Below are 21,300 nucleotides of genomic sequence, written 5' to 3' on the forward strand. Positions count from 1 at the left end.
AGAGCTCTTAGCAGCCTCCTCTCCTGACCTGGGCAATGTTACAGAAGCACCATGTTCTGGATCAATGTCCATGCAGGGAGATTTTAGGCATAAATAGAGCCTGATAATCAATGTTGCAGGATGTGTGCAGTTAATGGTAATAGAAAATTAATGTTAGCACCTGTGGGCCTCCGTTAGGTGAATAATATTCTCCCAGGGAAAATTACAGACCCCCTAAATCCTTCAGAAGTGTGGAGTCAGCGAGTACTGCTGAAATACTCTGTTGCATTTCAAGTAAGTCAGTAAGATCATTAGCTTCAAAAGCAGTATTCAGGTGGTGTTCTCCATTTAGCTGAATGTTTTTCCATTGTCTGCTGTCTTCCATAGCACAGTTAAGGAAAAATAGAAAATCCTTACAGCCATCAGTGCTGGGACAGCGTTTCACTTGTGGTTTGCAGGGCCCTTGTCAGTTCCCCGTGGCTGAAACCAAGAGGTTTTTGTCTTCACTCTGAAAAATATTTTTAGTTCTAGTAAACTCTTCCCCAGGCCTGTGGTCCCATCCCTGAACCCTGGATCACTGAGGCTCCCTCTTGGTTATAAATTAGGACTTTAATGGGGTTCATCACTTCTCCCATGGATGCAGCAGGACAGAGAAGGGGTTAGCCCAGGCCCTAAGGTTTTTCCATAAACTTTTCTCTGCTTGTGGGGATTTGGGGAACTCCTAAGCAGAGAAGGAAGAGGGAAGAAGGCCTGAGTTAAATGGCAGAGGTGGTGTATCCTTGCACACCAGGCAGTTCTACCCACACATGGAGTGCAGTCATTCCTATGAAAGGCACTGCTTGGCTTGTCACTGTTCGAGTTCTGAAATTGATTTTTTAAATAAAAAATGAGGCAAAAGTCAGACTGGCTCATAGACTGGCAGCCTGTCACTGGCTGGGCTTTCTCACAGCGCTTTCAGCACAACAGGCTTGGTTTCATCATCATTCCTCCTCGCTGTCCAGGAAAACACCAAGTGGCTTGTCCAGCTTTTTCCCGATTTATTTTTTGTTTAGGCAGACTGGCTCATTCCTAGTGGAAATACGAATCGTTCTGTGTTTGCAATCCACTTTATTTTGGATCTCCTACAACTGTATTCATATTTTTTGTTAAAAATACTGACTTCTCACCAGGGAAGTGCTGGAGTCACCACTCCTGGAAGCAATCAAACAACGAGTCAGTGCAGCACTCAGCAGTAGGGTTTGGTGGAAACTGGACTCAGTGGTCTTGGAAGTATTTCCCAGCCTTGATGATAACACAAAAGGGCGTTTTTAGTGGAGTCAATGATTTGAGAAGTCTTCTCCAGCCTTAGTGGCATGGAAAGGCCATTTTTAGTGGAGTCGATGATTTCAGAAGTTTTCTCCAGCCTTAATAATTCCACAAAAGGGCCTCTTTAGTGGCATGGAAGGGGCATTACTAGTGGAGGCGGGCATTTCCTTGCCGCCCTAGCAGACTGACATCCCTCTCCCTGTCTCCTAGGTCCCGCATCCGCCGGGAGCTGTTCATCGAGGAGATCCAAGCCGGGAGCCAGAGCCAGGGCGGCTCGAGCGACTCCCCTTCGGCCAGAAGCAGCAGGGCGGCCCACAGCTCCGAGGGGGACAGCTGCGACGGCGTGGACGCCGAGGGCCCTCCCGACGGCAAGGCCAGCGGCCCGGAGGCGGACGAGTTGAGCGGCGCGGCCGCCAAGTCTCAGGGAGGGCCCGCAGAGCCGGCTCTCGAGGCGGGGGAGGAGGCGCTGCGAGGCGCCAGGCCCTCGGAGAGAGCGGAGCCCGAGAGCCTGGAGGACACCGACGACGAGGGCCGGCTCCGAGCGCCGCGCCAGAGCTCCCCGCCGGCACCGCAGCAGCGCCCGGGGGACGCTCTGGAGACACTGCCAAACTCTGCCACGGAAGGGGATGCCTCTACCTCAGCTGCCTCCACCTCAGTCCTTACGGGGGAGAGCTCCTACAAGTCGAAAGAAAGTTCGGAGAGAATCTCCAGTGTGCCAAGTACGAGCTCGACGCCGGCCGCAGGCTCGCAGAAAGCCAACTCCCTGCAGAGCTTGTTCGGCTTCTCGGAGGCGGCGAGCTCCAGGAACACGCGAGACAGCTCCCTGAGGAAAAAGAAAGCGGCCAACTTGAACAACATCATCCACCGCTTGGAGAAGGCCGCCAGTCGGGAAGAGGCCGTCGAGTGGGAGTTTTGAGATTAAACTGGCCCAACTCGGGAGAGCTGGGAAAAGTCAAACTGGACCTCTACTGGTTTTATTGTGTTCGCACTTAACCGCCCTGCGGGCCACAGGGCAAAAACGCCATAGGCCAAGGTGCATATAGAAATCAAACAAGAAAAAAAAAACAAAACAAAAAAAAAAAAAAAAAGGAGCGTTAAGCCCAATTTATGTTTGTGTTTTCGAGGAAGAAAACTGAAATGTGTAGTCAAGCTTTTTTGTACCCTGAAGTGTTTTTATTATTGCCCTAAGTGATTTCCACGAATTTCTGGAATAACTCATACAGCTTTGCCTTGTGCCCTCCTCTTTGGTGTGGGGCTTTAAAAAAATGAAAAACAGGAAAAAAAAAAAAAAAAACTTCAAAAAAAAAATCTTCAAAAAAAAAAAATCAAACCCACATATTAAAAGGGGGCTTTTTATCTGCCATCTAATGGCTACAGAGCGATAATACACTATTATCTTCTTAAACCAGGAAAAAGGGGAGATTTTTCAAGAAAAAGAAAAAAAAAGAAAGTTTTTTGTAGCTGTTCAGTTGCCACTAAGAGATTGCACAGTCAACCGACTCTAAACACACTAGTTTGGATTCCTACATATTTTCAAGAAAAGAAAAGAATCTTGTTGTTTGAAACTTTGAATTAAAAAAAAAAAAACACATTTACTCCACATATTTTTTAACAAAACAAAAAAAAAGTCACATCAGGAAAATATCTTAATTTGTGGTAGCTGACTTAGTGTTTTCTTGTAAGTGAAATAGAATATTGACACGTAGTGCACATTGTTTCATAGCTTTAACTGATTCTGGTCTTTTGCAGCCCAGAATTTGTTTAATACACTCCATTTTAGGCCAAATCAGGACAAAAAAAAAAAAAATCTGAATCTAGGTATTTTATAATCTGCTTTTTAACCTCTAACCACAGAGCACGCTGATCAGACCTCATATCTGGGAGGTTTAGGAGACAACTTAGAAGCAGCATGTACTTGATCATTTCACTTGGTTCGTAGTGTACAGGATTTCCTTTCAGCAAAGAACAGATCGCTCCAAAAACGTTGGCCAGTAACATTTCAGCCTGCTCCTTGGGGGCCTAGCCCGTATCCCGAACATTCAGCTCACCTGGAATCCTTGGGAACGCAGTTCACGTGTCCGATCGCTGTCACACACCACTAAGAGGGACTGGAGCTGCCGCAGACCCAGCCCTTCTCCTGCTGTTGGTGGCCATTTACTGACTCTCTTCCCACCACGAGCACTGATTTTTAAATACGTTTTAGTTGTGGGAAGCTCCTTTTTTTTTTTGGCGTGGATAAAGAGTACATGGCAATGACCAGACGGGCTCTTACCGGGGCGGAAGCAGCCCAAGCTCGAAACCAAAACCTTCGTGCTCTGGAATCCCAGTCCTGCCCTGCAGAAATACAGCCTTTTCCCATTATTTTATGCACAGGTTAGGGCTGATCAAAGTACAAATCCAATTCTAACTTGTCTCTAACTCCTCCTGTTGTCTATATGTATATGCGTGAGCATAGAGGTGCGTGGAAGGATGTGTGTGCGTGGGTGTGTGCGTGCAATTTTATACGTCTGTGTATTTTCTTACGTACTTGTGCACACATAGAGTGCATTACTGCCACCTTTTTTCAATAAGCTGTTTTATCAGTTATGGCTTCTACAAGTTTGCTAATTTAGACTCCTTTATTGCCATATCTTTAAAACTAACAATAGATGATTTCGGAATATATATATATATATAAATATATATATATATAATTTTTTTTTGCTTATTTATAGGTGCTGTATTTTATTATCTGATTGTTAGGAAGGGATGAAAGGGGGCAAATATTCTTTAGAGGGATAGACTGCCGGCAGTATTGGGTATAATTTACAAGATGTAGTTGTCATACTGTATATTATTGATTGAAGACTTTTTTGACCGTATTGTGTATCATTGAACTTTTGTCTTAGGTCAGCATCTTTTTGATGACACTTTAATGGTGCATTCATTACTTCTTAAGTTTAATTAATATTACTTTTCTGATTTTGGGGGAGGGAGGGATGGGGGAGAGGAGTTCCGACTTTAAAGGTATGTTCCCAATATTACACCTCAGTGTGCTTGTATTAATTCATTAGTAGGATTTTTGACTGTAAGATGTGAAACCACATTTCTTGCATGATGTTTTAGAACTTATGTATTTCATTTACAGTCTCTTAACATGCGACAGCAGCACTTAGCGCAAGTTTTCACAAATTTAAGAATCAGTACACTAAAATCCATCCTTCTCATGACTTAAGGAAAGAAGGCTCTAGGAGGCTGAAAGGCAGGGATTTATTTCCAATTTTTACTGCTAGCTGTTTCAGGATTCCTCCTTGGGTGATTGGGGACTCGTGATGTGAAACTAAAGCTGAGGAACGGAGAGAGAGAGAGCAGCTGCCCCTTTCTGTGCTGAGCTGAGGGACAGTTGGCAGGGACAGACACCAGGGTGTGGCAGCACGTGCTGGGAGCTCTCCTGGTGTCCCACCAGGAGCGTGGCCAGTCCGTGGGAATGGGGTGAAGCCAAGGGTGACCTCTCTGTGCCTGTCCAGTGTCCTGGTCTGACTTCCAAAGCACAGCTCCGTGGATAACACACGTCCTGGTAGGAGTTCACATACCTTAGTACAAGTCACAACGAGCTGCGTCTCCAGCCAAGAGCAAAACTTCTGCTCAGGAGATGCAGATATTTTCTTAAGTTCTTTCATTATTTTTATTTTTTTCTTTGTTGTTGTTTGGTTCAGGTTGAGGTTTTTTAATTAATTCTAGGCAATACACTTGCCAGTCTGTTCCTACTGTCCTTGTCTGCTGATTTGAGACCCAGGTGCTGGATGCAGTCAAGTGGTTACTCTCAGCTTTCTCCAGAGTGAGGGGGTTTTTTTTCTGTTTGATGATTTGAATTTTTTTTTTTAAGTTAATATTCCCCAAACTGTTCTTGTGCCTGTGTCTATCTGATTGCATTCCATGATGCTTACAGAGAGCTCTGGCTGCATTGTACGACAGCAGAACTGTATTCACAGGTCGCACGCAAATGCAGCACTTAAGGTCAATCTCTCTTCTTAATAAGCAATACGTAAGTGCCTTGAAACATATCTTCTTTTTCTTTTATTTTTTCCTGTTTATTTTTGGTTTGCTTTTCAGGTTTCCACTGGTTCTTTAGGATTCTTTAGCATCCGCCCAGTTTTTAATGCTGTAATGATTTTTAAAAAGCATATCTGTAGCTTGCCCTAGAGGAAATCTTTCTTTCATAACACTAACTGTTAATTCTAAGCTCCATTATTCCATTTGAGTCATGTAATTCTGCTGGATAAAGACAGCGTTCAGAAGTCAGAAGTCACTCCATCCTGCCAAGCGTTGTCATTGGGATCTATTATAAAATTAATCAAATAAAATGCTGTCAGTATTTCCTATATTTTTGGCACTTTATTAATGGCTTAGCTCCTTTTGCTGTTTCATATTTAATGATCTGTGTTGAATGTGGATTAGCCTGCTGAGATGCTGTTGGGGTGATCTCCTGCCCAGAGTCCCTTTGGGTCCCCTGGTGAGCCCCTGGTTCGAGGGCAGGGGACGAGGAGCACCCTCAGACCTGGAGCTCAGAGATGCTCCCGGGGTTTGTCCCGGCGTTTAGCCAAGGTCACAGCTGCTTTTCTGTTCCAGTGGAAAGTAGGATGGATTAGTTGAACTACTGCTGAGGTTCTCGGGTTGGACATGAGTTACCTGCTGGTGTTTCTGGCCTAGGCCCCCCAGTTTAGAGGCTGAACTTACCCTGCAGGGTGTGAGCGATAGTTGGGATCAATTTGGAACTCACCTTTGGGAGGAAAACGTGATTTGGAATAACTTTTTTTTTTTTTTTTAACTTAATTCAAAGGATAAAAAGTTGAAGGAGAAGAAATGCCAAAGAGCAGCACAGTGGCTGTCATCCCTTGGGTGCTGATTCCAGGGGAAGGGAATGTGTGAAATGTGTGACATGGGGCTCATCTCACAGGGCAGCAGAACCCTTGTTGCTGAGGTTTCTTTTCCTGATGGATAAAAGCACAGGCAGTTTTCAGGAAATCCATCATGCCAGAGTCGTTTTTTCCTGAGGTTCTTTAAAACCATTTTATTTTCTCTCTCTGTTTCCAGTTCCATGCTCTTAACCAACGCTCTGCATGCAGGGCCAGGGCTGTTTTAATAGAAATATGTTTATATTGCAGTTAAATTGTTGATTTTTCTCTCTGGATGATTAGGGAAGGAAAAAAGTGCAGTGCTTTGTTCGCTAAAAGCCAGGAAAGAGTATCCCGTGGCAGAAGGGTCATGCAGTGGGATTGTCAATACACTTCCATTTTTCAGGATACAGATTTCAGACAACAGCATTGCAGATGTTTATTGGCAGAAATGCATTTAATTACAGTTGCTTTTGATGCCATAAAATTTGACCATTTTATTTATTAATCAGTGAAATGCCTATAAATAGAGCCACCCTTTAAAGGAATCCATATCAGTGCACTCTGCCCATATCATGAATAAGTGAGCCCTTTAGTAACAAACTCCTTGCTGTAATAGGAAAGATCTGTATTACAGTTAAAAAGAAAAAAGTATGTGCCTTTCTCATTAGCTAAAAGATCTCTGCGTTATTTTTATGTAACTTGTTGATATGGGATTGATGTAGAGCAGGGGGATCATTGAACACCACAGAATTCTATGCAATATTTTCCAATCCAATTACTTAAAAGTCACTATTTTTCAATCCTTTAACAGGAAAAATAGTAAGTTAGAGAAGTGCATCGTTCTGCTGGTAATTCAAACTGCAAAGCTGATAAATTGACACAAAATTGGATTGAGGGAAATGCGACAAATCAATGTGATGAAATAATGGAAAATGCTAACAGTGGTTGCGGTCCCTACAAGCACAGCTGCCGTCAGAAGTCTGTCATCTCCCATTTTAAAATTAATAATTTCCAGTATTCTTAAAGCTTTTATGAATAAGAATGCTCCTGGCAAAACCAGGGCAGGTTAGAAATAGGAAAAAAAAAAATCACATTTTGACCATATAGAAATTATGAGAATACACGAAATAAAGTAATTGTGTTTGGACACTTAGCACTTGGATCCAAAATGTTTTATTGCAGTTGAAATTCCACAATACTCTGTGCCTTTAGCAGGGCTGTGAGAGATGAGTAGCTTGGCAGTTTGTTGCTGACTGAAAGTGGAGTGGTGACATTTTTAACCTGCACATGGAGGGCACTATTTTGTGTCTCCTCCTGCAGAGGAGTTTCTGAAATTCTCTCTGATTTCCTCTTCACCCAGGGGATGTTCTCTGTCTTCGGCCGCCGAGTGTGGCCCAGCTCCTCTTGGAGACACAGAAGCGAGAGGAGGAGGAAAGTTGGTTCTTAGGTGGGGACTGGATTTAACATTCCCTAAAACCAAGTCAAGGCTTTCCTGTCAGTGTGTGGCAGTTTTGGCCCTGGTGTGACCAGCTGGTTGTGGCCTCTTATCCCTAAATTCACCTCACGTGGATAAAACACTGGCAAAGCAGGACTGGACTGATTCCTGTGTTGTTCTGCCTTCTCCTTTCTGCCCTGTGAACATCACCATTTTCTTCGTGTTGCATATACAATCAACTTTTCTGAGAATTTAAAAATCCTATACAAAGGAAAGACCTTCCCTCCCCCCATCCCCCAGCAGTTTAAAGTCTGGTTTTAAATTGCAAGGAGAATCACTGGCATGGGAAGTACAAGATCTGAATTTCTTTTCTGAAATCACCTTTGTAGTTCAAAAGGGGTGTAGCAGTCCCTGTCTCCTTCACATATATTTGAGCTCTGAAATGTAAAAATATAATTTCACCAATTTCTTCTTTCCTCCCCATCTCTTTTATAGGATATATTGACTATGCCATGTATAAAGTATAGTTAATAATGGACTTTATAGCAAGAAAAGCTCTTTATACCATGCCTAGGGACAGATTTGTCCTACATGACCAGGTCATGGACTATACCCTACCCTATGAATATGCAAGGATAAAATGGTTTTATGCTCTGAACGTGAAATTTATCCTTTTGGAGAAGATTAGCGTTAGGCCTGTGCACTTAAGTTTTCAGAAAGCCTTAAAAACAGGTGTGTAAGTGGTGCCATCTCTGTCCTCAGGGATGATTTCCCCCCAGCCAAGTGGGACTGTGGCATATTTAATAGCAGTTATTAGTTATAAGGTCATTTTCCAGTTGAAAAAAGTCATTCATTGAACTTTATTAGTGAGCTCCTCACCAGCATCCCCTGGTACAATCCAGGACCTGCTTTTCCCAAGGCCTGGGCATCTGTATCCATCCCAAAATCCTTGGCTCTCTGTGAAATCTGTGTTTCTACAACTCTTGTGAGTGGGAAAAAACCCTGATGGAATTCCTGGGCTTGTTTGTCATTGCTGTTCACAAACATCTTCTGGCACTAAAGTGCATTAGAAGGAAATGCCTCCTTTTAAAAAACTAGTAAGATTATTGTATTTTCTCCTTGTCCAGCTCTTCTATAAGGAAGAATTCTGCCAGTTTCAAGCTTGTTTTACTCACGGTGGTTTGGGGAGATTTTAGCCACGGTTCTCTAGATTTCCTATTCTTAAAACTGTTGATTTCATCACATCGGTTCAGATTCTTTGGACTTTGAACCAGCTGAGTGCAGAGAGCAACTGAATCCCTAACCATAACTAAACAGTGCAGGATCAGTGCAGCAAAGTGAATACCCCTGTGATGTCTGTGTTTGGCTTTCTGTTTGAATTCCAGAGATATTTGTAATACATGGTACAATCTTCATCCAAAGTTCTTTGGAAATGGAGAGTCATGCCCGGAATTTCCTGCTGTTGTGGTGCCACACCTGATTTTTGCACAGTTCCTGTGTAATTCCTGGTAGTGTCACAACAGCACAGCCTCTCTCTTGGCAGCAAGAACAAGAGTTGTGTTCTCTTCTGTCCGTGTGGGTAATTAATATGCAGTTTTGGGAGTTGTTAAATGTGTCTCTGTGCATCATTCCAGGATGGAAAAGCCCCTCTGTGTATTTAGCATTTGTGTGCTTGGTCCTAATGGTGCGGCAGAATTGCGGCAGCCAAATTTGTGAAATCATTTGGGATGTAGGTGAGCGAGGGCTTAAAACCAATATGTATTTTAATGGGCAGAGGATGCCATTCCCCACTTGTCAGAGCCATTCCCTGCTGTAAAGAGGGGATTAGCCACTGGAGAGACCAGGCTGCTGGAGATGCATGGGTTTAACTAATGAGGACAGGGAAGATCATGCTCAGAATACATAAAAATGATCCCACGGCTCTGAGATGTGCAAGAGCCAAGGAATTGGAAAGGAGGGGTCAAACCTGGTCTGTAGGTTTGGCTTCCTGCAGGAAGTTCATTTCCCAGGTATTGGCACACATGTAATGCTCTCCCCTTTTACCGATGTACAGTGGACAGTAAAGACATATTTAAAACAATCACAAAACCAGCTGATGAAGTAAATTCAAGCCAAGTATGGAATTAAAGCAAGCGGTTCAGCCTTGCTCTCCCTTAGCTGAAAATTCAAATATTTGTAGGAATCAGGTAGAAATTTTCTGTTAGGCAGCTCCTCTTGGAAGGCGAGTGTCTGTGCTTTCAAGAGAATAAATAAAACTTGGCACTTGACTTGCTCTGAAGTACAATCTTGTCTCCAAGTAACTAGGAAAAATATTTTTGCAATCAGTCTTTCAATCAGACTTCCCTGGCCTTTATTAGCTTCTGTTGGACCCTTTGTGCTGTTTTGATGTGTTTATTTATATGTGGGTAAGTTATTACTAGCTTTAAAAGTGTTTCCAAAGTATCTGGTTACCTCTGGATGCTGGTACAGGTGATGCAGGGAGTGCTTGAGCATCTGCTTTGGATGGAAAGGAGGAGCGTGGAGAATGAGCAAGGTCACATCTGTATTGTACTTTTCCTTTTCCTTGATCAGGGCTTCCATTTCCTTCTCACCTTCTCTAGAGAGATGGAGTTCATGGGTCATTCCTTTTTTCTTGTGGGAGAAGGATTTTAGTCGAGCTTGAAATTATTTTATTTTCGCTCCATAGGCATATCATCAAAATCCTGTATGTTGCCACATTTCCCGTTGAGTCTTTAGGTTTTTGCTTCCTGAAATTTACTCTTTCACTTTCTCTACTTGGAAAGCTATGTGCCTTATTTCCTAATCTCTTCGTGGAGAATAATCTAAAGCACAGTGATCTGGCTTGCAGCTTTTCATTTTGGTTTTTTTAGGTGAGGGGAGCAAACGCTGATGGAGCATCCCAGTGTCCCAACACTGGCACGTGCTTGGCTCCCGAGCACTGTGTGAGGAGTCTTTGTGCAATAGAAACTCTGGGTTCGGCTCTGGGGGCGTTCCTGTCCCACAGGCAGTGAGGGGGAGCTCTGCTTCAGCAGAATTCACATTCCTGGGGGGGAAAGAGAATCCCATGTCCCTGTGGGTTGGTCCAGCAGTTCCTGGGAGAGGGCTCAGCCGTCACCCAGCAGTCGATGCTCGTAGGGCTCAGCCTCGCCCCGTGCGCTCCTCGGTCTGTGAGTGTCCCAGAAAGTTCCGTGTCCCTTTGTGCCATCAGTCACACCTGCTGTCCCCATCCCCGTGCCCAGGGCTGGCCTGGCTCTGGGTGGCCAGGCACTGTCCAGTCATTCCAGTTGGGATTTGGTTTTGTGCAGAACAGGCTCTCCCCACCCTGGCACCCCCAGCCCTTCCCTTCCCGAGCTCGCTCTCTCTGCAGCATCAGAAGGTGAAATACACAGAGGTGGTTTGTGATTAGGACAACAATCTAATATTTCCTATTTATGAGATTAATTTTTAACAGTTTCTTTCTTGTCAAGGTTTATATTTTTTTTTTTTGTTGGATATAAACACAACAGGAGTATTTACATATCATTGGGTTGGGTTGGAAGGGAACTTAAAGCTCATCCTGTTCCAACCCCCTGCCATGGGCAGGGACATCTCCCACTAGACCAGGTTGCTGTCCCCTAAATGGATGTTGGAGAAAGCTTGGGGTATCCTAAAGATGGAGCAGGTGGTGTTGGCTCATAGTATCCATATCGTTGTGCCCCTGTTGTGTTTTCTAGAGCAATCATTTTTTTTAAGAAAAAAAAAAACTATTTTATCTAGATGCCTAATAAATAATATTATTTAAATAGTTTTTAAAATAATTTAGGACTGAGAATAAGAAGCCTCAGTTGTGAGAGAAGAGACTTAAAATATACAGAGAGAGAAAATACCCTGAGCCTCCTAGAGCCTCTACTGAGAATTTGCTAAAGACGCAGAGCCCCTGGTCAGAGCACATTGTAATTAACTCACGAGTGTTCATTTAAAATGAGAGACTGGTTTCCTGTGATGTTCATCTTTGTTGGCATATGTTTGACTTTCTGAATTCAGAGCTGATTCCCTTCTCATTCAAAAGTTGGTCAAGGAAAAAAAAAAAAAAGAGAGAGAAAAAAATAAGGTGAAAAATAATAATTCACCTTTGCGCAGCAGCAACTTTTCCTGGTGTGAGCTCTGGAAATCCACGTTGTGCATTATTTGTGGCACAGAGGGGTGGCGCAGTCTTGCTGCCAGGTGGAGATGTGTTCAGACAGGCTTTTCCCTGGCGAGGTGGCCCTGGGGAGCAGCAGAACAGCCAGACTGCAGCCCCAAATCCCAGCGTGTCCGAGGGAGGGACAGGCCAGGCTCTGGGCTCTGGGCAGCACCAGCCAGGACCAGATCCCCCCTGGCAGGGGCAGAGGGGAAGGTTGCTGGGCACTGCAGGGCACAGCACCACTTCTGGGGCTTGGGAAGCAAATTTGCACTTTGCCTTTCGAGGGTGTCCCACTAAAAAAAAAAAAAAAAAAAAAAAAAAGCAAAATCCCATCCAGTGAATTTCCCACGTCAGGTTCCTTTTCCTTCTGGTGTAGTTCAAAAAGAAGCTGAAAATCAGAGTTCAGAATGCCCTAGTGTAAGTGTTGGATCAGCTCTGCCAAACAAAAGGTTGTTCCTCTGGGAATACTCTATGCATTTCTGTGGTGAAAAGCATTTTCTCCCATTCCTTGCTGGAAATGCTGTGAGAATGTCACACGTACAAATTTGGACGTCGATCCCAAAGCAGATGGAGGCTGGGGAGGGGGGGGTGTTCTTTTTTTCTTTTTTCTTTTTTTATTTTTTAATTGTTCCCCTCATGTCCCTTTTCATTTTTTATTATTTTTTTTAATTAAAAAAATTAACTCTTTGCATTTGTGCAATAACTACTTGCCATGAGAATGGGCAGACCTTGGAAATGCCCCGACTACTAACACAGCACAAGATGAACTCGAACAGAAAGTGGTGTACTTTTTCCTGAGAACTTTTTTTTTTTTTTTTTAAATAATAAGCTCAGTTTTTACCCCAGTGTATTGTGGTGTCTTACATTTTTAGCAGTATTTTATATTTTTTCTGTAACGCACTAAGTCTTAGATGTTTTTAGAGCTTGTTTGTTATATTCACAATCACAGATTTTAAAAAAGGAAAAAAGAAAAAAAAAAGATCCTCACAAAGACCCAATTGACCAAAAAAAACAAAAAAAAGTGTCATTTTTTTTTTTTTGTACAAGTAGCTTTGAGAAGCCCACATTGTGTTGCTGTGACTCATCTTTTGTAACATTTTATTTCTTGGTATTTGTTTAAACATAAAAAGTAAGAGTTTATCTGGCTGGCAGTGCAGGGCAGCGCTCCCTCGTCAGCAGACGGCATTGTTTCTGTCTTTGTTTGGTTTAGCCATAAAAATGTTTGTTCTCAGCACTGTACAACGGTCCCTATATGATATGGAGAAGCAATATCACTGTATGAAACTCACACGATGTATTATTATTATTATTCACTAGCACCCTAGGTGTGATAATTGAAGTAAATATCTTTTATACAAACACAATTCCGCGTGGGCTGTCTTTTATTGAGGTGAGACCTGAGTCCAAGCAGCAAACATTTACATTGTGCTTCTTTTGGTTTGGTGATGCCCAGAGGGGTCACAGGGATGGTTTGGTGGGATTTGTGTTCGGCCAGGGGAGGAAAAATTTACTTTTTGTGTATCAGTTCCTATGGGGAGTGTGTGCGTGTTCCCAATGCCTTAAATATTGAACTGTTACATGTCCAAAATGCTCAGTGAAATCCAAGTGTGGCCATTCCTGCTGCAGTCAGTGTGAGGTGGGCACTCAGCCTCAGAAAATTTGGGGTCTGAGACTGCCAAGGGGGATTGTTTTGAGCACCACAGCAACATATCAACTAATTAAAAAAGGAAAAAAAAAAAAAAAAGTCAGCTACCTGAGGTCGGAAATGCTTTAGGTTCAGAAATGAAAATGTCAAAGAATTTTCCCAGATACTTGGCTGTTTATTTTTACAGATCTTTTATAGGAAAATAAATTCCTCATTTAGTGCCTTATGGGATGTTCCTATAAATACTCTCAGTGTTTACAGAGTGAGGAGTTTGGTAAGGAACAGATGCTGTAATCAGTGGGATTATGTTTATAAAAGCAGTGGAAGAAATCAATTTTTTGGATGCTCTGGGTGTCAGGTAGAGGATGTGTGTGTGTGTGTGTGTGTGTGTGTGTGTCTGTGCTTACCTGGCTGCTCTGTTTTCCCTGGAGTGTTCATGTCTGGGTTGGTTGTTTTTTTTTTTTTTTGTGAATGGAAGGTTATTTTGGGGAACCTGCCTTGGTTTCCACCTTATCCTGCAGTGCATCCCTGACACATTTCTCCTACCAGGCTGTCCTGTGCCTCCTCCCCGGAGTTTTGGAGGGCCAGGATGGATATTTGCTGTGGTTCTGTCCTGGAGAGCAGGGAGTCCCACCCTGGGATCTCCCACCCCAGTGAGGGTGGAACTTAGTCCAGCTCCATGTTGGTGTCCAGTGTGTGTCTTTGCCATCTTTAGTTCTGCAGGCGCGGGGGAATTCTCCTCAAAATGTATTTAAATTGTTACTGAATGCCTTCATTTCATGACAAATGTGCAGTTTCTGGTTTTGAAGCATCTGTGACAGGTTGTTCCACAGGATGGAAAGGTTCATGGTTTAACACCTTTTTTTTTTCCCCTTCTCTTTAATAATTCATCCAACTGTTGATTGCTATAAATGGTATTATTGTGTATAATTTGAGCCTAATTTTTTTAAACTTGATGCTAAACAGCTACGCTTTTAAAATGCTGTGCCTCAGGTAGGTTAATTTGTGTGTTTGTAACCTGCACTTTTCTTCAGGTGGTATCAGCATGAAACTCCTAAAATGCCACACGTGGTCATAAGCAAAGGGTGTGTTGAACTTGAGAAAGCACTGACCTGGAGAAGGCTGACAGTAGCTCAGAATTTTGCACCTTGGGATAAAGTCAGGCTGTTCTCTCAAGCCTAAATCTCAAAAAAGTTAATTTTGGGAGGTTAGGAAGGCAACCCAAACCACAGGAAAGCATCTGAGAGGTCAGGAGCAGATATTTATGGTCTTCCATGGAGACAGTTGGATCTTCCACTGTGACTTTATTGGGGCAGCCCTTCTAAAGGGTGTCAGAATTCCGTCTTTTTGGAAGAAGCGTAAGCTGTGTGTTGCCATAGACCTTCACTGGTTTGAACTGGGACATCACTGTGAGCTCCTGCTGGGACAGAGCTGCTGCTGGGGCTGGATGGGTGAGGTTTGCATAGGAAATGTTACAGGGGTTTGCTGGATTGATGGGAAAAGTCCTTGTTTGTGGCATTCTTGGGTGCAGGGGTAAGCTCACACCTCAGTGGCAAGGTCCCGGCTGTGCTCCTGCTGCACCACCAGTGAGAGCCAGTTTGACTTTCAGGGGGAAAAGGGTGATTTTTTCCACATGGCATCATGTTCCCACCAGGTAGGAAGCTGTGAGGGGCTGACATGGTGCCTTTGAGCCCCACTTCCTTCCATTTGGAAATGCTGTCATTTTCTCCCCAGTCTTTATGTTTCAATGGAAGTGGTGAAGGAATTGTGTACTTGCCAACAGAGGGCTTCAGAAAACATGATTTGATTACAGCAAAGCATTTTATTTTCTTTTTGCTCCAAGCTATGGGAAACTGATAAGAAAATTCAAACTGTTTCCTTGAACTCTTCCAAGTAACCCATGTAATTATCTTAGTACCCTTGGAAATAATCCCTTCTTATATGAAATCTCTCTCTTTACAGGGTGAATTTATTAAGCGGTACTGGGTTTCTTTGCTGGGGGCTGTTTATTTTGGAGTGGCTGGGCCAGGAGGAAGGGGAAGGAGAAATCCTTCCAACCTTCCCTTCCCAGCAGGCCCTAAAAATGTGAAAAGAAAGGGAGAAAAGCAGGGGAGGGAGAAGAGATCTCGTCTGCTCCTTTTCTGGCAGCAACTTGCAGAGAAACCCAGAGAGGTGGGAGGGAGCCCCCAGAGAGTCATGGAATGGTTTGGGTTGGGAGGGACCTTTAAAGGACACCTTCCACTGCCCCAGGCTGCTCCAAGCCCTGTCCAGCCTGCCCTTGGACACTTCCAGGGATCCAGGGGCAGCCACAGCTGCTCTGGGCAGCCAGTGCCAGGGCCTGCCCACCCTCATCATAAAAAAAAAACCTTCTTCCTTAGAACTCACCTGGATCAGCCCTCTCTTAGTTGAAAACCTTCACCCCTTGTCCTGTCAGGCTGCAGTTTGGTGGCTCCTTCTCTCTTCCCCAAGGCCATTTCCCAAGCTGGCCCTGAGGGCACTGAGGAAAGGGCAGCAGGAACTCAGGGAAGGATGCTGATGTTGGAATGATCACGGCAACTGGGGCTTTTCCTTGTGCTTCCTTTGTCACTTGGGCAGATGAGTCTCCAGCGTTGCTCTCAGGGTGTTGAACACGATCTGCTCTCTACTTGTCCCTATGTTCTCTTGTCTCTTTGGCAGCCCATGAAAGTAGAACTGAGCAGGGCTGTTCTTGCTGCCTTTACTGGTGCCATCCCTTGCTGTCTGGAGCTGCTCGTCTTCTTTATCATCCCTGAAGGGCCTCACTGATGTTCTTGATGTCTTCTCTTACTCTTGATGTCTTCTCTTACAACTCTGTACCTGCGGAGGAACTTCATCTCTGCACTCCTGGAGCTTTTCCAGGCCTGATGTCTGTGCCTGGAGACCAGGGAGGTTGTGCTGGAACTTACAGGTGGCTTCTAGAGGTGTCATCATTCCTTTCTTTTCATCCTCTCCTTGCTTTTTCTGCCCTTTCAGAAGCCCCGCAGAAGCTCTGATCGGAGGATGACCTCATGGCAGGGACAGATGGAGCAGGACAGCCCAGAAGCTGCACTGTGGGCTGAGATGATTCCCAGACTAATGATCAGGCATTCTGGCTACTCAGGAGCTCTTGGAGCTGGCTGATCTTTCCTCCCTCCCTGGAGGTTTCTACAAAAGTTGCTTTAAAACGCCCCAAAAGCCCAATTCTTTTGTGTCGCTGTTGTATTGGTGAGATCTCTGGAGCATTTGATCTTCAGTATCTTTATTTACCCTGGGGATGTTTTTGGAACAGTGCAGTCCCTTCTAAATGACACTGATTTTCCATTGCCTCACGGGAGGTGAGATGCACCTCAGCAGATGGCTCAGCTGGGCGTTTGCACCACAACCTGCCATTCCGCCTTTACTTCTGAGCAGATTTGCACCTCAGAGCCCACAGACAGGGCTCTGGTGACTTTCAGAGAGGAACATTCAATCATTCCCTGCCTCCCTGTCCTGTTTCTCCGCCCACTGACAGCTGTGGTGGCCCCAAGGAAAAGGCTTTGCATGAAGTTGAGGTGGATTGAGTGACTCCCACACATTCTGGGCCAGGCAGAAATGTTGTCCCTCACCGTGAAAAGGTCAAGACAGAACTGGAACCATCGAGCTGAACAATGGTGAAAGGCTTTTGCCAACCTTCCTGTTGCAGGAAGGGTTTTGGCTCAGATCTTTCTGCCTTGGCATCTTCACAGACCAAAAAAAGAAGGCAGAGAAAATCATCTTGTGCATCCAGGGTTGGATCTGCAGCTTTTGGACCGTGTGCTCCTCACCCCTCCAGCTACACAGCACAGGGTCAAGGTCGAGTCATCTCCCGTTGATTCTCCCGGAAGGGGAGCAGGACTTTGGGCAATAACAGCCTTTCCCAGACTTCCTTAAAAGCGAAATGCCAAGTGTTTCAAGAGCCTGAAATTGGGCCTGAGTTTATGTGTAAACCTTGGGAGCTCTGGCATCAGGCAGAGCCGGAGGTAAGACTTTGTTGGCTTGGAAATGCTCCTGGAGAGCGATGCCAAGAATTCTTGGCACTTTTTTCTTCATGGGGGAGAACAATGATTTCAACTTGGATGTAACTGTCCAGTCATGAACTGGAGTGGCCCAACATGGGGAAAGGTGAAAGAGCTGGAAAAATCAAAGGGTCCATGGCAGACCCAGTTTCCTGCTTCTTCCTTTGGCTTCTGCTCCTGGCCCTGGCACTCTCAGACACTCCTGTTTGTGTTGAGTGAGTCTCCAGCTTTGAGCCTTGGTGCCAAGGCACTCCAAGGTTTACTTATCTTACCATCATCTTCCTTCCAGTCAATAAAATAGACTTCAAACCTTTGAAGTAGTGGCTTTCAGTGCACTTCAGTTGACTTTTCAAAGAGAGCGTGCCACATCACTTCTCGGCTTGTTTTCTTTTTCTTTAGTTATGTAAATTCAGGGAGGCCAGACAGTAAATGGAGGGAGATTAAAAAAGTTCCACGAGGCTGATCAGGGTGTGAACTTGCAGAGCATCAGCTAATTTGCCATAACTGCCCATGTGTGTGCTCCTACCCCCATCCCTTCAGCTACACCACTCACCTCTCATTTCCTCAGGGCTCTGAGGATCCACATGAGCAGTTACCCCGGTCCCAGGGATGTGTAGCAAGTTACAGCCTATCTCACCCCAAGGTGATTTATTCATCTGTCTGTATCCTCAGTAATCAAGCCACCATCTTATGGAAAGATTGCCTCTCATTCATTTATGTCTGGCCTTATAACTTCAAACTAAGTTGCTAGTATGTCTTAATTTTCTCCATCTGTGAAAACAGATGCTGTTTATTTTGGATGATTTGCCAAGGGAGCCCAGTTGCTGGGGCTTGTTACAGGAGTCAGAGTTGCTGCTGCTCTGTGGCAGCCCTGGGCTCGTGGTCTCGGGGGCACTCCTGATGAGCCCCTGCATCTGCCAGGCTCTGCTCCCCACCAGCCTGGGGGCTGGGGCTCCACGACGGTTTTCTTCAATAATCACTTCAAGGATTCAACCTGCAGCTTTGGAATGGCAAGAGACTGACAGGGCTGTTCTGGTGAGAGACTCGTGTCAATCTTTTATTCTCAATTTGGGTTTTGCTTCTCCTCTGCGTGGGGCACCTTTGTGTCCCACCACATGGCCCGTCCGTACAGATCCTTGCTGTTATTTCCAGAAACGTTCATCCCGTGGCAGTGTCATCCATGGCTGTGCCCCTTGGGCACACAGAATTCCCAGAAGAGACATTTCTTAAGAGTGTTTTCTTTGAGCTGAGGCTCTTTCTGAGTATTCATTCAGTGTTTGGCAAGATATCATAGAATTATTAAATGGTTTGGTTTGGAAGGGAACCTTGAACATCACCAAGTCCAACCCCCTGCCATGGGCAGGGACAACTTCCACTTGCTCAGAGCCCCGTCCAGCCTGGCCTCGAGCACTACCAGGGGTGGGAATCGTCCAGTCTCAGCTTCTGATTTTCTGTGCATCAGACAAGGGGAAACCAGCCCTTGTCTGTGCCAAGGTGGCACCAGAGCTTCTGCCAGTGTGTGGCTGCCCAGTCCCTGCACTTCTGCTCTTTTCCTCATAAGGCCATGGCAATGTCAAGCCTGGCTTTTTAAAAGCCACAGCCGGCAGAGTTTAAGGCTAAGGATCCGCGGTTTAAAACCCACTTTCCCCAGGACTTCACTTTCTTTTTGTCCCCTTACCTTCTGCAGTAGCTCTCCTCCTCCTCTTCCCGAGCCTTTGAGGTGTCTGCACATCTGAGGGGTCAGAGCGAGGGCTCTGCAGCTCAGCAGCGGGGGGAGGACAAAGGCAGATTCCCTTTTCCTGGATCTGAGTGCCTGAGCTGCCCTGCCTGCCTGGCAGAGCCGTGCTCCTGCTGCTGCAGGTGAGGAGTCGGTGGCACGGAGGTGACGGGCTCGCGGGCGGCCGCGGCCCCCGTGAAAAGAGGAAAGTTATGATTAAAAAACAAGAACCGGCAAAAACCCGCTGTGAGGAGTGACACTGACGGGGAGATGAGAGGGACGCTCTGTGTGCTTGGTTGCTTTCAGTGTCAGGCAGGGTTCCAGCCTCTTCTGTTTTCGTGGATGGTTTGTAGGGGACTGGCCAAGGCTGAGTGAAACCTAAGGGAAGCAAGGATGCAGATGCCTTTAAAACTGAGAGCTCTGCTTCTTTGGTGACCCTTTTTTCTCTTAAATTGAAAAACTCGGTCCATGTAACTCAGAAGCCAAAAGGATCATTTAAGAGGGAGATGCCGGGCCTGGGTCTCCTTCTGCAGGCTCCAAAGCTCAGCTCTGCAGAGGATTTTTGGGCAGGGTGGGAGGCTGGAGAGCACATCCTGCCCCAGGTAACCTCCCAGTGTGGTGAACCTTGGACAGGATGCTCAGAAGTGCCCTGTGCAGAATTGGGGCCCCCAGCCCATGTTTGGCCAGCAATAGCTGCCCAATTACAGTTTAATGCAATTTTTAAAGACAGCCAATTGAATAATTAACCGTAGGAAAGATGTTTTCTTCTTTCCGAATCTTGTTGATGCAAATATTTTTGCATCAGGCCACCCATGTTTTGGAGCAGACAGGGATTCCCCATTCCTGGAGAAATACTGACCTCCAGTGGGATGTGCCTTTAGCACAGCTACTCCTGCTCGATCCTGAGTCCTTTATTGGGGCTCTAAAATGTAGAAATGCAGAGGGGGGAAAAATAAATCCATGTGTTGTGTTCAAAGCATGTGCCACCTCTCTTTCCCTGCGGTGAGACTTGGTCCTTCTAAATAACGTGGGAAGGGGAATGGCTTTAAACTGAAAAAAGTTTATCCGATCTAAGTTTAGATTGGAAATTGGGAAAGAATTCTTCCCTGTGAAGGTGGGGAGGTCCTGGCACAGGGTGCCCAGAGCAGCTGTGGCTGCTCCATCCCTGGAAGTGTCCAAGGCCAGGCTGGACGGGGCTTGGAGCAACCTGGACTGGTGGCAAGTGTCCCTGCCCATGGCAGGGGGTGGAATGGGATGGGATTTAAGTTCCTTCCCAACCCAAACCACTCTGTGATCCTTTTACATGAACACAGTAATTGTATTTCTTATTGATTAGGTTGAAAAAAAACCCTTTAAGATCATCATTACCCCTTCACTGCCAAGCCCACCACCAAAACCATGTCCCCAGGTGCCACATCTACCAAAAGAGGGGAATTTGCAGCAGCAAAGACCCTGATTCCTGGGAAAGCAGTGTCACTTTGGGCATCACTGCTGCTCTTAGTCCAACCCTGTGGCCAGGGCATCACTCCCCGTGCAAGGACCTCCCTCCACAGCTGGTTTCAGGGTGTGTGGAGCACTTCCCAGCCTGGCAAGAGTGGGAGAGCTGGAACTGAGCTGTGCAGATGCTGCACCCTTTGTCTGAAGGCTCAGAGAGGGTAGGAGCCCTGAGGACAGCCTGCTCTTGCTGCTCCCCAGGCAGCCCCTGCACTTCTTGCTCCCTGGCTGTTGATAAATGAGGAATTTTTATTTTTTTTTTAACCTTCCAGCTGTCTGGAATGTAGGGGAATAAATACAACAGGAATTATCAGGGAGGAACTGTAACAGCTTTCACCCACCTGGAAATCCAGGCACAGAGGGACGGACCCTGTGTCCCTGTGGTGGAGGTGCTGGCAGTGCAAAACACCAGCTCTGAACCTGGAGCTGGGCAGGTTTTCCAGCCTGGGAGAGGCCCAGCCACTGCTGGCAGTAAGGGAGAAAGGTGAAACAAGTCGATTTCTGCTGCAGGACAGTTTTGGGATGGATTTCCCAATTTGCTTGTGCTGCGGTGCTGGTCCCATGCCTCTCGCTGTAGCTGCAGCTCTCCCCTGCTTCACATCTGGGCTGGGGTTATATGAGGGGAACGAGAGCTTTTTGTTTTGCTCCTGGAGCA

The 21,300-nt window shown here is 45.5% G+C and overlaps 1 protein-coding gene across 6 annotated transcripts in view; it reads left to right on the forward strand.

Moving 5' to 3' along the window:
• Positions 1–21,300, forward strand: part of CUX1 (cut like homeobox 1) — a 268,820-nt gene that overhangs the window by 234,752 nt on the left and 12,768 nt on the right. For 5 of the 6 annotated variants that reach the window (XM_066202180.1, XM_066202181.1, XM_066202183.1 and 2 more), the window contains one exon: positions 1,495–13,122. The exons of the other annotated variant lie outside the window; for it this stretch is intronic. In XM_066202180.1, coding sequence (XP_066058277.1) covers positions 1,495–2,200 — 706 coding nt within the window. In that variant the 3' untranslated portion in view covers positions 2,201–13,122. Of the gene's footprint in view, positions 1–1,494; positions 13,123–21,300 lie in introns of those variants that run through there. 6 annotated transcript variants of the gene reach the window in all.

This window comes from Chamaea fasciata, unplaced genomic scaffold (assembly GCF_029207755.1).
Source record: "Chamaea fasciata isolate MVZ Bird 193981 ecotype frontalis unplaced genomic scaffold, bChaFas1.0.hap1 SCAF_21, whole genome shotgun sequence".
Classification (NCBI taxonomy): Eukaryota; Metazoa; Chordata; class Aves; order Passeriformes; family Sylviidae; genus Chamaea; species Chamaea fasciata.